Genomic DNA, 15,582 nt, shown 5'->3' with positions numbered 1-15,582 from the left:
AATGGCTTTCTTCTGACAAATATTTCATAGAGTCCACCAGCACTGTGGTGTGCACAACTAAAAATTGTCCTGTCAAAAGATTTTCCCACATGAGCTCTACAGCTCCCCCAGAGTTACTAAGGAGCTGCTTCTCAGATAGATGTTCTCCTGTCATGTCTTGGTAGGGTTGCAGGTGCGTCATACTCTATTTTCAGAAGATGGATGGATCAGCGTTATGTCGGGTGTTCAAAGCCTTGGATATTAGTTTATAACCCAACCCTGCTTGCTTCTCCACAACTTTCTGTCTGCCAGGTGTTTAGGGCTACATGGCAGCAACACTGTTGCCTTGCAGCAATGTCCCAGGTTTTAAACCCGGCATGGAGTTATCATATTCACGCCATGCAAGCAAGGGGTCTTACCGGGATCTTCTGCTACCTTCCACGGTCCCAAAACAAGATTGTTGGGTTAAACGGTGTCTGTAAATTACCCTTAAGCATGAGTGTGTGTGTATTGTTGTCTGTCATATGTGTCTCTGTGATGGACTGGCGACCGTCTGAGATATACACCAGCCCCCCACCCCGCAAATCAAAAGAGATCAACAACAGAATTATGATGTTTTTTTTTTTACTAACAACAAAGGTTTTGAGACAGGCATTTTATTACCAGGGAATTTCTTTGGTCTCACCCGACTGACAGAACAGTTTAACTGAGCCTGTGTGTTCACTGGCAGCTTTCTGTTTGGAGGAAATCTTCTCAGGTTACAGGAAGTCTCAGTCAGGGTGAGCATCCCTCACTGTGCTGTGGTCTTAGGGCAAAGCTTAACATGTTTGGAGTCACCATGGGCAACAAAGAAACTTCCTGACTAAACCACAAGGGCAACCACTAACAAGAACAAAGCCTGACGGCCCGGATAGTGGTTTCCAGTCACGTTCAGCCGAGCATCGGCCTCATGCACTGCACACCGCTCTGAATCCTTCACTCCCCAAATGTCAGTATCTTTATCCCACTGCTAAACTTGATGCACTCACCACTACCACAGAGAAAGTAAGAGGAAGAGGCAGAGAAAACAAAAGAGATCAAAAGGAAGTGTATGTGTATTTCTAATTAAAACAGGAGCTTGGGGAAGGTTGGGGTCCTGAGGGAACAGCGCCGTCCATAAACCTCTTTATTTTTTTAAGGGTCATGATGAAACACTCCCAGGATGCTGGGCTATCTGATCAAATAGAAGACTTCTGTCACATCATTTCTCCTTAAATACCACCACACACTTTACGAGGGTGTTTTTAGACAAGGTCTGGTGTTGACTGACATCCTATTTTTCTGCCTGCGTCGATCACAGACCGTCTCTGTTCAGCTCAGTAAGAGGGCCCCTGCTTTGATAGCACTTCAGTGGAAAGTTACATCTCTGACAGTGGGGATAAGAGGCAGACAGAGGGATTGCTTGAGGATAAAAGAGGACTTTTAACAGCCTCTATACGTTCAGAAAGCTGTTTTCTATCAGTCATTACTTTAAAGAGAAAGCACATGACAGCTTGCTTTCTTACTGAGCTTTTCTTGTAATTTCAGATGGATGATAATCTGAGACTCTTCAGCGGCAGTTTGAAACTTGTACCCTCTCACAAAAACATCAGAGCTGGTGAAAGACAACAACAGAGTGGTGACAGTTCTACGTGTTCTCTCCGCTGTTCACAAGCATCCCGTGGGAGCCGGAAAGGCTATTAGCGGTGTAATAATCGCTGGATGTTGCAGTTTGCAATCACACAGAGGCAGCTCGACAGGCAGACAGACAGATGGAGGCTGATGTTTGGGGACCCAGACATATGGGTGAACCGCTATGAGCAGACTGCCCAAGCGGGATTACGGATTTACACATACAGTATGCTCTCCTTTAAAAGTCGGGACTCGCATTGTTGTATGTGGACATACACTGAGGGAATGGAGGCTGTAATATAAAGCCCAACATGTGGTTGTTCTGTACGTGCGAGAGGCTGTAAATATGTGCAATAAAAACAATAATTCACACCGTGAGACAAGAATATACACACAAACTTCAATTATACACAATCAACTGAGCAAGGAATATTTTTGTGCCTCGTTAGAGATCTTGATCACAGCATTCTTAAATGATGTGCATGGCTTGCAAAACTGTACTTTAGGCTGTGCCTATTGTTTTGTTACTGTAAGAAATCTGTGGTTTTCCTTAAAGAATAATCTAAGTGTTTTCCACCCTTTGAAGGAGAGTCTATATTGACTGCTGCGGCTTCCTGTCTGTCTGTGTCAAGTGACCTTCTCCGCACACTGTGCTCAGACGGCTCTCGCTGTGGGGAGGAGCAGCTGATACAGTAGTCTCGGGATGCAGCAATTAGTTTTCATAATCTAGGACTTCCGGATTAATAATCCGTCTATATCCAGTTCAGCAATTCTTTTTTTTTATTTCCTAAACTTTTCGAGGAGTGGCCCCCCCTGCTGCAGTCTGCTGAATACGTCAGCCAAGTTCAGCAACAGTCTTTGGGCAGCTCTGTTCAAACTCCACTTTAAAAACAATCATGGCTGACAGAGCATCAGTGTTTTTGTAGTGTTTGTAGTGTTTTCAAAAACTGAGGGATCTGAATTACATGACTTTATGCTTCATGTGTTGTGACGATAAATGGATGATTTGGTTAGTCTGCAAAGTTTACAGGTTTAACAAAAAAAAAAAAAAAACACAGCACTAATTTTCCTCAAATGCTGATTCCTAATGTGCTCATCACCTGTCTAGTATAATTTTTGCTGAATTGATGTTTAAGGAAACGTTTAGACAAGAATCCTTTTCTGGTTGATTAACGCTGGGCCTATCTGTGTTATTGTGAAGATCTTATGTAGCATAACATATCACCTTTATTTGGTGAGTGCCTACCGCACATTCAACGGTGTGGATGTTAATATCTCAGAGCAAAATATCTTAAACACATTAACTCAAATTAAAAGCATTCTGTTTATAAATCCAACTTCTATGTGTGTTACATGGAAATGTTACAATCTTTGATCAAATTTCAAGTAAAGGATTAAATAACTGAGCCCGTTTTTTTTTCAGTAATAGTTAATCAGAGTTGACATTTACAACATGCTGAATGTTTAAGCTTGTTATTATGGTCAGTTTGCATTTTCATTACTTTATTTTTCAAGCAAATAATATCAATAAGTCAGAAAAAAATTAAAACAAAAATAGAATAACAAGGCACAAAAGTTGTAAATAAGCAACGGCTATAAACCGTCTGAGTGGCACATCTGGTCATACTGTGGTGTCTATATCTATTCTAATCTATTTTATTAAGCATTTGTAAAAAATCAGCTAATCAAAAACATCAGTCAGTAGATTAATTGAAAAAAAGTTATTGTCTTTAGCTGCAGCAATACAAGAAACGTTAAACCTGTCGATGTTTCAAGCAAAGCACCAACTTCTCGGTGAAAATAGTGTCGAACTGGAGGGAGGTGCAAGTTTACTGGAGTTGTGCGCGTTGGGTCATATCCGTTTTAGAGACAAAAGATGAGCCACTGCTTTTCTTTGGCTGTGTGTCGCCAGAACTCTTCTATAGTACTGCTCTCAGCAGAGTTAACACATATTGGAGCCGCAAATTAAAGCTGACCAGAAGCAACCGCAGTTAGGACAAACGGTCAGTGGCTGTCAGGAAAAACGGAGACTGCAGCATCAGGAATGTCATTGGTGAGTGACTGTAATACTGATGAAATGCAAAGTTCCGTTTTAGCACAGGCAGCTTAGATTTTATTAACTTTGAGCACTGTCGGACTGGGATTCCGCATCAACTAATGCCTAAACTCGAATGAGTCTCAACATCAAGGAGAAAAATATCCTGAACAGGAAAAAAAACACACCAGCCCCATCTTGTTTTTGCAGCTCTAAATTTATCCTCTGGGCACAATATTTTGTTCCTGTTTGTTCTAATGAGCACACCTCTGACAGTTTTCAATAACAATAAACAGTGTAGCAGCGTGCGAGTGTATGCAGATTTGCTTCCATTGTAGTTCTCCTGTAATGCGACTGGCAGAGAAAGCCGGAGTGGCAGCCTGAATTGCTTCTGTCAGATAAACGCTCCCAGCATGCACTGCTCTGCCTCAGTCTACGCAGTGCTGCATTGGCAGCCTCCTGGAAGGATCCTGAGGTGTTTCACTTCTGACGTAGAGGTGTGTGTGTGTGTGTGTGTGTGTGTGTGTGTGTGTGTGTGTGTGTGTGTGTGTGTGTGTGTGTGTGTGTGTGTGTGTGTGTGTGTGTGTGTGTGTGTGTGTGTACAATGATAATCTTTACAGCAACCAAAAGGCCATCACCTTCATCAGACTGATGGGTGGTAGATGAACTACAAACTTGCCAAAATGACACATATTATAGCAGTACTGAAACTACAAGTTGGCCTTTTCAGTTTCACTATATTGATTCACAATAAAAAAGTAAAAGTTACATTTTGCGAGAAACCCATGGAACGAGTTACGCCCTAAGAAACGGTGAGAAATAAAGACCCTCCAAGTCTTGTTATGCCTCCCAGGCAAAGTTTGCTCCCCGTTTCACGACACACGCGCACAGAGAAGGGACGAAAAGAGGAAAAAGAGGAATGTGTACTATGCGCTGCATTGCTCCTCAGTCGGGCCCACAAACCCAGAGCTATGTGGAATGTGTCCTCTGACAGCCAGCGCCTGAAACCTATGCTCGTTGAACAACTGCGGTACACAGGCAGTGGCTGTGTACTGTCACTCCCAATCAAAATCAAACGCAGACCATAACACAGGTAGAGATGGACAGAGGGGGGAGGGGAGGGACGCTGTAGCGTTCTCTGGACTCAAAGGCGTAAAGACGGTGACACGCTCTGTGTTATACTGACACAAACACGTGTAGACAGTTTAAAGTTGGAAATCAAGGTTTCATAAAATATTAACGAGTGCCCCCCACCCCCCACCCCACACCCATACACCAAACAGAGATATCGTCTGCATGTTGTGAATGAAACTACATTTAAAAAGTACTGTTGTTCAAATAGCGAGGCAATGAGCACCTTAATAAAAGCGATAACTGATAGTAGCTACTGCTGCTGACGTAAATAACGTGCAGTGAGATACTGCCGGACGTAATCTGTGTCCCCAGGTGGCGCAGAAAGCAGCAGATCGGAGAAAGAAAACCTTTTAAGCAGATGCCCACCAATCAGTCAGACAGTGATTGTAATCAGTGACTTTTTTTTTTCCTCTGATCATTTATCGGCAGGTAAGGTAGTGAAAAATTGGATTGCTTGCCCCCTCCTCTACTTTTCTTTAAATGGATCGAACTAAGAACTCCCACCTTATAGACACACCAACCAACAGAACACCCTTTCATGCTCTCTTTTGAGTTGAATAAGATTAGGGACAGATGCTTTGATGCATAAATCTGGGTATATACAGCACACTTTTTTTTTCTCCTCTCTTTTTCCGTGTTATAAAATAAATCACCAGGTCAGACCTCAAAGAAAAGTGGAAATCAAAATGGTCCAGATCGGCGCATTTCCATTTAAAACCCTGATTTATTTACTTCCTTCACAATGATTACCTCCTGTCGTTCTAATAGAACCTGCAAGCATGTTAACATTAGCTGCTTTCTGTACACATGGGCAACATATTGCAGGCCAAAACTAAAAAGTTGTGTGCGTGCAGGGTGCTGTTGCTGCATATCAACTTACAGCCACAAGATAAAGAAGAAAATATAGTCTTACCACTTTCAATTTTAAATCCCCTTCCACTTTTCTGCCATTAACAAATGATAAAAAGGAGCTTTAGAGATTAATGAACCTTGTTTGGCCAGTCTATTTACAGGTAAACAATACGTTTAAGCATTTAAGAAATTATAAGAATTGAAGTAGACTTCTATAGCCGTGTACAGTAAATCCTCTGCCTTATACAGTAAACATATTTATTAATGAACTTACATTTGTATTATCAATATAATGCCAAAGAAAAAAAAGTATTTCTTTATCTATTTACTTATGATCCCTTACGACGGAGAAAATGTCAACATGAGCAGAGCTCCACATAATATTTACACCAACCTTTCAGGTTAATTATACCGATGAGAGGATGCTACGTTGTCACAGATTAATATAAGTAGCATGACATTTGCGTTCCCACACAGGCGTCCTTTTTAGTGCATCAATGTTTTCTGGTTGCGATTCAGAGTTTAATGTATCTAAGCTATTCCTCGTGAGGAAAAAAATCACGCCTTTTAGGGGGTTTGTCTTCTGAAAAGTGTTCCCATTGAAAGTGTCTTCATTGTGTCACTTTTGTGGCACGCTGTTATACACAATAACACTTATAATAGTGTTAATGTGACACTTTTATCTTCAAAACCATAAGGGGAATATTCAAACACTAGTGGGAGGTATGCTATCCAGATATAAGAGGCTGGATACACAGAGTCTTACTGCGAGCCTGTCACACACAAACACAGCGAACAGACTCCCACACAGACTAGTTGCTTCCAGAGCCCTACATCTACATGGGCTCCATGCCAGAGCCCCTTGTCTGCAGGGGTCCATTCTAAGGTCAATACGACAATGCTGTAAACTAATGATCCAGCAAATTCCCTCAGTCCCGCTCTCCCTCTCTCTCTCTCTCTTCTCCTCCTTCTTCGTTTTCCTCAATCTGTTGCTACCCTCCATCTCTCCCGCTCTCGGATGCCCTGCTGCGCCACAGAAATGAGAAGCAACATAAGGCCCAGCAGTGGCGGACCGGCTCTGCTTCTCTGATGCAGACCGCCGATAAACAAGTCCGCTTGTTAACAGACCAAACTTTGCCTCACTTGATTTGTTCCCCCCCCCCCCCCTTCATTTGTTTTCTCCTTGCTGTCCATTCCTTTCTTATACCGTGTGGCTTTGGCACAGATAATGAATCGACCTGCAGCAACATTATCTGCATTAAAAACAGAGAAATCTATACGTTTTGTGTAGGTTTTTTTTTGTGATAATCGAAATGGCATTATTTAGTATAACATTTAGTTGTACTTTAGTTGTACGTATTAAAATTTCGCTCAGCAGATATCAGTTTTATTTATGTCAACAATTTAAGTATGCAGTTAAACCGTTTGATATGCACACTTGAAATGGGCGGGATGGAATAAATTTACTTTATCTGTAAAATAAGGAAATTTGACTGCGAGTAATTCTCATGTGATAAAATTTTACATTACATTTTTGGAATCAAAGAAAAAGAAAACTTCCATGACCAAAATAAATACGGTGAAATCAAATTTGGGATGTTTTTTTTAGCGCTGTTTGACAAACCTTTGCACACTCATCTTTCCTAATAGCTCAGGCTCGGTCAGACTGGGACAGAGCATGTTACCATGAAAGGCTCTCAGTTGGACTGTGGTCTGAACTGTTGGCCCTTCCAGTATGAATCTGCTTTAAACCTAAACCATCCTGTTGCAGCTCAGGCTGTAAGGGATCATTGTCCTGATGGAAGGTGAACCTCTGTCCCAGTCTAAAGTGTTTTGCAGCTTCTGATGGGGTTTCCTCCTGGATTAAGTTCTCTCCAGCTTCCCATCAACTCTCACCACTTTCCCTGTCCCTCCTAAACAAAAGCGCCCCCACAGCCTCATGCTGCCACACCGTGTTTCACGGAGAGAGAGTGGTGTTTTAAACTTTACTCTGCTTTAAAATTCACCACAACGTTTGCCCCAGTCTGTCTGGTGCCTTCTTTAATCTTTGTGATGCAGTTTGATTTTCTATAGCCATGTACAGTACATCCTCTGCCTTATACAGTAAGTCTATTTATTAATGAATTAACATTTATTTAAGAATATTATCAATATAATTCCAAAAAACATCATCCTTTATGATGGAGAAAATGTTAGCATGAGCAGAGATCCACATAATATTTATCAAAGGTAAGCCACACTTATCAGTTTTTTTTAATTTATTGGTAAAACATTTTTAAAAATCATGTTTTGTTTCCATTTGACTCGCACGACTTGGTGTTGGACAACCACACAAGAAATTACAAGATCTGTTAAACATTCACAAGGGGATGATGAGTGTTTAGGTGCAGCAAACTTTTTGATTATTACTCTACTATTACTGATGAAAATACACACATTTGTTAAGTTCTCGTCAATGTCAACGTCATGGTTTTCCCAATAACGCCTACAGATCTTAAATGTTACAAACCCAAAGATGGTTAAGGCATCAGAGTAAAGACTGTCAGGATGTCTCTGGGCAACTTCTATAGAATGAGCATGAACTCATGTTCTTCCAGCCCAGATGCAGAGCTCACAGGAAGTGTCTTTCTGGCCTGCAGCGAGCTCTGCATCACTGCCTCGGTCAGTACATGCAATAAGCCAGTGGCAGAGCACAGCTCCACTGTTCAGTCCTTTTCGTATCGATCCAGAATAAAGAACTAGGCTATAGGTCTGAGATGAACGCTCAGTCACACAGCTGACAAACTGAACTGAACAGACACAATAAATGACTATCAGTTCATAAATGTGCATTAATCAAGCCTTATAGACTTCTCCCTTAACCTCGACAGGAGGCGCAGGCACACGTTTTAGCGCATATCCGTCCAGGTCTAGGAACGTCACACCGTAGCTCAGTATTTGACTTCCTCACAAACAGAACTCAGATATTTTGGACTAGCTTCGACAATTCCTCCAGTTCAGTCCTCTACAACTCAGCGCAAGAGGGTTGAGCACTCAGTCCCATTATTATAACAACGTCACCAAAATATAAAGAGAAGGGTACAGTGACAGACTACAGGGACTCATCAAGAGGGAATAGTTGCAAATTCATGGAAACCAAGGGGATGATGTTCAATTTTACAAATAATAATGACAATTCAAACACCCCTGTTTTATGTCAAGTCATCATTTTTATGTTCCCGGTGATCAAAACTGGCTGATGACCAATTAAGTATTTCCACCTCAAGTAAACTCGGATTATTAAAGCCTTTCCTCAGGAGAAACAACATTTCATTTCAATTAAGATTTTTTTTTCTTTTGATGCAGCTGATGACGACACAAACCACTCCAGCCAAAAATGTTTGTTGCCATGTTTTCACAAAAGGTAAAGAGCATGACACTCATCTAAATTGAGTGTGCTCATAAGTGGACCATGAAGTTAACAGTGCTGTGTTTTGTGTTAAACTTGAAGTCCAATCTAATCGAACCAAAGCTGTAAATTGCTATTTTACCTCACCACCTTTTTTGTACTTTATGCAAGTAATAACTGCAACATTTCCCCTCAGAGGCTGTTGTGTCTGTGAATGCATCGGGGCATGGTTCGGTCATTTTTGCAGGCACACGACGTTGGTCGTATGTGCTTTTCTCTTCACCTGTAAACCTATCTATATAAACTGGAGGTGCATGCCATAACCATCAAAACTGATAGATTACACTGAAATGTGTTTTTTTTTTTTTGTCCCCTTGCTTTGCATCACTTGATTCTGCTGCTGGCAGGGAGTGAGTAAAACTGTGGGTTTGCAGGTTCAGCACAGATGAGCAGAGAAATGCAGTCGCATCTAAACGCATTCTGTCACAACTAGCTTTGGTCGCAGACCATCGTACCTATAGGTCTAGCTGGAAATAACAGCTCAACGACTTCTAAACAGGTTACAAAATAGTCTTACAAGATGACACCTAAAGCAGGAAAATGTTTAAATGAGAGCTTCATTTTGAGAAATTAGCACAAATATAATACAGTCGTGTGGAGAGGAGAGAACCTAACAGATGTGAATAATTTTGCAAGTTCAGGCTGTAACTATTTATTAAGTATCTCTTATGTTGTAATGACACAATTGAGATGCTGATTTAATATATGTACCTTTTTATTATGATGAATGAATCAGAATTAGTTCATGTCGAAGTTAGCCCATCATTTACTGATCTTACAAACCATCTAAGCAGCAAAGTATGCTTTTTTACTTCCTTTCTAATGATGAAAGGTTTACTCTATCCTTCCATCAAATAGTAGCTAGATCATCTAGCTACCCCTCCCACCCCCTCAGCTTTTAAAAAGGGTATAGAACAATCTTATTTCAAGAAATTAGAAATAAACAACACATTCTACAGCAGAGTTTCAGCAAACTTCGATAAGAAACTATTAGTTTCTCTACAATTTAACCAGAAGGGTTCAGCAGGATCATCAGAAAATGCCCAGACTGTCATCAGTAGACAGCTACAGAAAATCAGCAACACCCAGAAGGCAGATGTCCGTGCAGATGTAAAGGATACTGACGGATTAAAAGCAACTAGTGGAGAATGGACAACTTTCTGCTAATACACCAGAGGATTTTTATTTTTAGCTTCTTGTTCACAAGCTCAAACATCAATACATCACTGGAGGTGATGAACTTTCCTTTTATGAGCAACATGGAGGACTACATTATAAATACCTGATTACAGGGGAACCTCCACAAAGTTTTCAAAAAGATGTAGCCCACAGAATTGTTTTTCTTTCTTTTCCAAGTTTACATTCATTCATTTTTTTTTTTTTTTTCAATAAACCTGCGTTTTAATTGTCAGGTCCGCCTGACTGAAGCTACAATAAAAGCTCCTGTCTGATTGGGATCCATGGGTCAAACTCGATTTGAAGCCTGGATCATTAAGCACAGCTCATCCACAACCAGCACAAGCACAATTTCAAGGTGAGCCTACGATGGACACAAGATCGCGGTCAGCTGTCAGCTTTCCCCCCCACCACGGCTGCAGGTGAACCGGACTGTGGTTGTCTCAGCCAGGCGACCCAGGCTACAGAGCCACACAGCGGCTCCAGCACACGGACTTTCCCTTTCCTGCTGCCGACCGTCAACGAGTTTCGCTCCGCATGCTCCGTAAAAACAAACTCTTCATGCACCATGGAGTCCACGCGAGCGTGGCAATCCAAATAAATAAATCACAATATACATGTTGAAAATACAACATTTAGAACAGAACATGCTGGGAAAAGCAAAGGCGTCACAATAAAACGACGTTGCTGGATTCAGATTATTATTATTATTTGTTTACAAAAAAAAGAAGCGTTTTAGAATAAATAAAAACCCTGAAGATGAAACTAAAACGACACATTTCCAACCTCCCTAAGCCCACTAACAAATCCACCTCTGGACAAAAATGTCTATCTTTCCTTCACTAAAGGAAGCGGTGAACTTTCCAGGGCTCGCAGAGCGCTGAGCACAGCGCTCCTCAGTCAGTCTCCCTGCGCCCTCCCTTGCCGCAGCTCAGTGTGTGACTGCCCCCCCTCCCCGGCCGCATGAACTTCCCTCACAGCCGCCGCTTCCTCCCCCATAAATAAAACTTACTTTTCTCTGGCTTGGCTGTCGGACGGCACGTTGCTGCTCTTGCCTTTGGCGTACATGCTTGCAGAGAGCCTCCGATTGTCACGCACCTGTCAACCCATCACAACCTCCTTGGGCACAGCCCCGTCACCATGGCGACACACGCAGCGTCGTCTCCCATTGGATGTCCCGCTGTGCAGGACCGCCCACTCGCCCAACTACCACCGCTGATTGCCAGCTCAGGCCACGCCCACTTTAAATTAATCCCACCCCTTCTCTCTCTCTCTCTCTCTCTCTCTCTCTCTCTCTCTCTCTCTCTCTCTCTCTCGCTCTCTCTCTCTCCTCTTCTGCTGCCCTGTAGATCTATCTCTCCTTCTGTCTGTCTGCAAGCATCTCTCCCATTCCTTCAGTTATTGGAAAGGGTTTCCTGACATACAGTGAGTCCGGCACACGTATGAGCCCAGAAAGCATGCTCTCTCACTAACCTCACACACACACACACACACGCACACACACACACACACACACACGCACACACACATCTGCAGTACCTCCCTCATATTCTCCTCTCTGGGCGAAGTGGGGGGATTTGAAACCGTCCAACTAGGATTTTAAACAACTGGCTTTGGCTGTTCCCTTTATAGTCGATCACACCCTCTGCTGACACAGGCATGGCACAAACAACACATCCATATTTCCATTATTTTTTTTATTTTTTTTGTATGCCAATGTAAGGCCATCCATTAAAGGTGGGGAGCATGTTTGGAACCAGAGAGCCAAGGCATGGTTTATATAGGGTGCTTCACCTCTGACAGGAAAATGTTTGGGATACCCAGTGCAATGCGCATGGCTTTGGGTTCTGTCCACCCCACCTTTGCCAATTTGTACCCTCATTTTGTTTCCACGTGTTGCCATTTGGTTCCTCGCTACTTCCATTTGGTACCCATAAAGGAACCGTTTAATACCTATGTGCATAAACCATTGTCTACCTGTTTATTTTGTTTGTTGTTAAGTATTCTCATAAATCAAAATGCTTAAACCTCACCTATATTTCATTGCTTAATATTTTTTTTAAAAAGACATGGCACTGCACAATACTTCTATTTATTTTCATTCTGATCCCCATTTGGGACAGCCAGTAATAATCAAACCAATTTACTGGAGACAAGTGAATGAATTTCCTCGTGGCAGACTATGAACAGTACATAGAAAATCACTTTAAATCCCCAGTTGTCAGAGCAGGAACCAAATATCTCCTCGATTGGTGTGAAATCGCACACGGTCTTCCAAATCAAGGTGAGTTATGAAAATCACAGTGCTTCTTTGTTGTCAAGATCTTTTAATTACTCTAAGCCTGAGACACGCTTGGACCACAGATTGCCATGGAAGACCCTACCATGGGATGACGCCCTAGAACCACAGAGGCACTCAAAGCGTTGAGGGAAGGTTGATTGTTACCTCCGGGTTGGGAGTCAGCTGGGAGACTGACTCCTGACTGACCAGAGGCAAGACAAGGCAGGTTTAGTTGTGCAGCACATTTCAGTAACTAGACAATTCAAAGTGCTGTACAAGAGCTTAACATAAGAAAATAAATCATACAGAGGAAAGCACATTGCAGTGGAATAGTAGCAGCAGGTCAAGACAAGTTGGACTACAAACTTAATCTAAGGAAGTTTCAGTGAACAACAACAGTTTAAACTGAACATTAACATGTAAAGGCAACTCGGAAAAAATAGGTTTTATTTATTTTTTTGTAATTTTTTTATTATCCTTGATGTAAAGGAACTCAGGGTTTCAGCACTTTTACAATCTTCTGGGAGTTTGTTCCAGATAAGTGGAGCATAAGAACTGAATGCTGCTTCTCGGTGCCTTGTTCTGGTTTAGCGGATGCAGAGAAGACTTGAGCCAGAAGACCTGAGTGGTCTGGAGGGTTGGCACACTGACAACGAGTCTGCAATGTATTTTGGTGGGAACCTTTAACAGAGGAGTTCTTGGTGTGTTATTTACAAGTGAAGACAGGACGAGCGGGGGATAATTCGCTAGATTGATTGATGTGGAGCTTGTCTGCAGTGAAGCAGGTGGTTTCCTGGTCTGTCATGGTGAACAAAGAGCTGCGGCAAACAGCTAAGTTCTCAATTTACCAGAGCGGTGACGCCCTCACCTGTGATCATGAGACCAAAAGAGCGAGAACCTGGATACAAGTAGATTAAATGCTTTCTCCAGCCCGGTCAGCCTATGGGGCCAATGACGACGTCCAACCTGTTGGTGAACTCAGACTGGAGCAGCTGCTCCCACCGTATCGCGAGGTTTCACTTGAGGTGTTTCAGGTAACTAATTGGAATGCTTCCAGGACACCTCACTTTGGAGGTTTTTCTGGGCATGCCCTACTGGGCGGAGACCCTGGGGCAATGCCACAACATGTTGGAGAGATTATATCTTTATTCTGGCTTGGGAAAAACTTGGGCTTCCCCGGAATGTGCAGGAGAGTGACGATGGGGAGAACGATGCTATATCCTCCCTGACCTGTAAACCCCACATCCCAATCTCGGATAAGAGGAAGATGTGGATGGATAATGTAGCTCGTAAGAAAGACCCATGCCACATATTTTGAGTTTTTACACACACCCACACACACGCAAACATATCCTTGTTCAATTGTTTAATTTACATATTGCCTTGAATTTCATAGACTTCCATTGATCTTCGAGCTTTTTTAGGACCTAACCCTGACCCTACCCCTGCCGCTAACCTTTGCCGGTTTATATCTAACACTAACCCTAACTGAAACCTACTTGACACCTCAGTCCTAAACCTAACCCTTAGCACAGAAAATGAGGGAGGACCTTTTTTCAGTCCTCAATTTTCATCAGAGTCCTCATTTTTTTGTCTATAGCTGTGTTTGCGTCTCTGTCCTTTTTCTCTCTCTGTTCTTGTTATCCCTCTCCCCCTCTCTCCACCTGTCATGTTTGGCAACAGTTTGTACATAATCATCCAGAGTTGGGTGTCAAGGGAGAATTTCTAGGTATAAAGTCTCCCTTGGTAAAGCAAATAAGTTTGGCATAACTATGGCAGCAAAGACGTCTTTCTGCTTGCCGTGAAGCTAGACACGACAGGGGAGGGGGAAAAAAAAAAGATGGATAATGCAGCAATTATTCTTTATAAAAGTCTGCAGCACCAGTGGTGTGGGTGTGTTTTTCTGATACGCAGAATAAAGTGCTGTGTCATGGTGCTGTCCAGTTTGGCAGTTAACAGACGAGAGAGTTCAATCCGCTGCCGTGACGTGCTCATCAGACATCACCCAAGAGAGAGAGGACAAGAGAGAAACACGGACTGGGGAAAAAAAAAAAAAAAGAAGCTCAGTCAGGTGCCATTCAAATGTTATAGGTCACACAGACTGTCATATGAGGTGGCTGATTCCCAGACAGAAGAAAGTTCTGGAAAGACACGGATTGTTTCAGCGTGATTGTGTGAGCATGTGTGCGGTAAGGGCAGAGCACAGGGGCAGCAGTGTTTATGCTTACGCAATGCTCCTGCGATGTGACCTAGTTGGAATGGATGTATGCTGCCTCATTCCCTCCTGTTTTCTCTCTCTGTGACTGCCCCCCCCTTTTCCCTTAATGTCTCATCCTTTTTTTTCCTTCCCTTCACTGAAACATATCATGTTCTCTTTTGCCTCTGTCTTTCGCCCCTCTTTCTCCTCCTCCCACATGCCAAATGAAGCCCCTTACCAGCTCCTGGGGACAAAAAAAAAAAAAGGGAGAATGCTCTATTTCAGACGAGCAAAACTTTGGGTTTTGGGATCAGTCCCCAAGGGCCGATCACCATGACAACCAATCAGAGGCGATAAGCATGTGTTTCAGAGGATGGAGAAGGAGGAAGGAAGAGAGAGAGAGAGAACAGGAAAAAAATGAACTAAAGGCAGGAAATAAAGTTGGAAAATACAAAGGTTATTGTGTCATTTTTAGGAAAATATGTCATATCAACATTGTTAGTTGGTGGATTGGATGGATGGATGGATGGATGGATGGATGGATGGATGGATGGATGGATGGATGGATGGATGGATGGACCAACAGACATTCAAATAGATAAAAGTAGTTTGTTGATCAAATTCCTGTTAGAAATTATGGTGTGCTGTTCATTTTATCCCTTTGCTTTTCCATACATTTCCAGTTTTAATTGTTCCCCACCCGATTGCTTTGAGCATCCATCACCTGAAGGAGGTGTCGTACTGACCATGTGTCAAGACACAGATGTCAAGGGGGACCTTCTGCACCAGCCTTGAAAACAAAAGACTCCAATTAAATTATTATATACTGC

General features: G+C 42.5%; 1 protein-coding gene across 2 annotated transcripts in view; it reads right to left on the bottom strand.

Annotated features, from left to right (window-relative positions):
• si:ch211-130m23.3 (LisH and SSDP domain-containing protein) overlaps positions 1–11,502 on the bottom strand; it is a 79,093-nt gene extending 67,591 nt beyond the window's left edge. The window contains exon 1 of one of the 2 annotated variants that reach the window (XM_012861362.3): positions 11,287–11,502. In XM_012861362.3, coding sequence (XP_012716816.1) covers positions 11,287–11,342 — 56 coding nt within the window. In that variant the 5' untranslated portion in view covers positions 11,343–11,502. The remainder of the gene's footprint in view (positions 1–11,286) is intronic. The other variant, XM_012861363.3, reaches the window with a different exon arrangement.
• Between the last annotated feature and the right edge of the window lie 4,080 nt (positions 11,503–15,582).

This window comes from Fundulus heteroclitus, chromosome 12 (assembly GCF_011125445.2).
Source record: "Fundulus heteroclitus isolate FHET01 chromosome 12, MU-UCD_Fhet_4.1, whole genome shotgun sequence".
Classification (NCBI taxonomy): Eukaryota; Metazoa; Chordata; class Actinopteri; order Cyprinodontiformes; family Fundulidae; genus Fundulus; species Fundulus heteroclitus.
The sequence above is the reverse complement of the archived record's forward strand: the minus strand, read 5'-3'. Positions and strand labels throughout refer to the sequence as shown.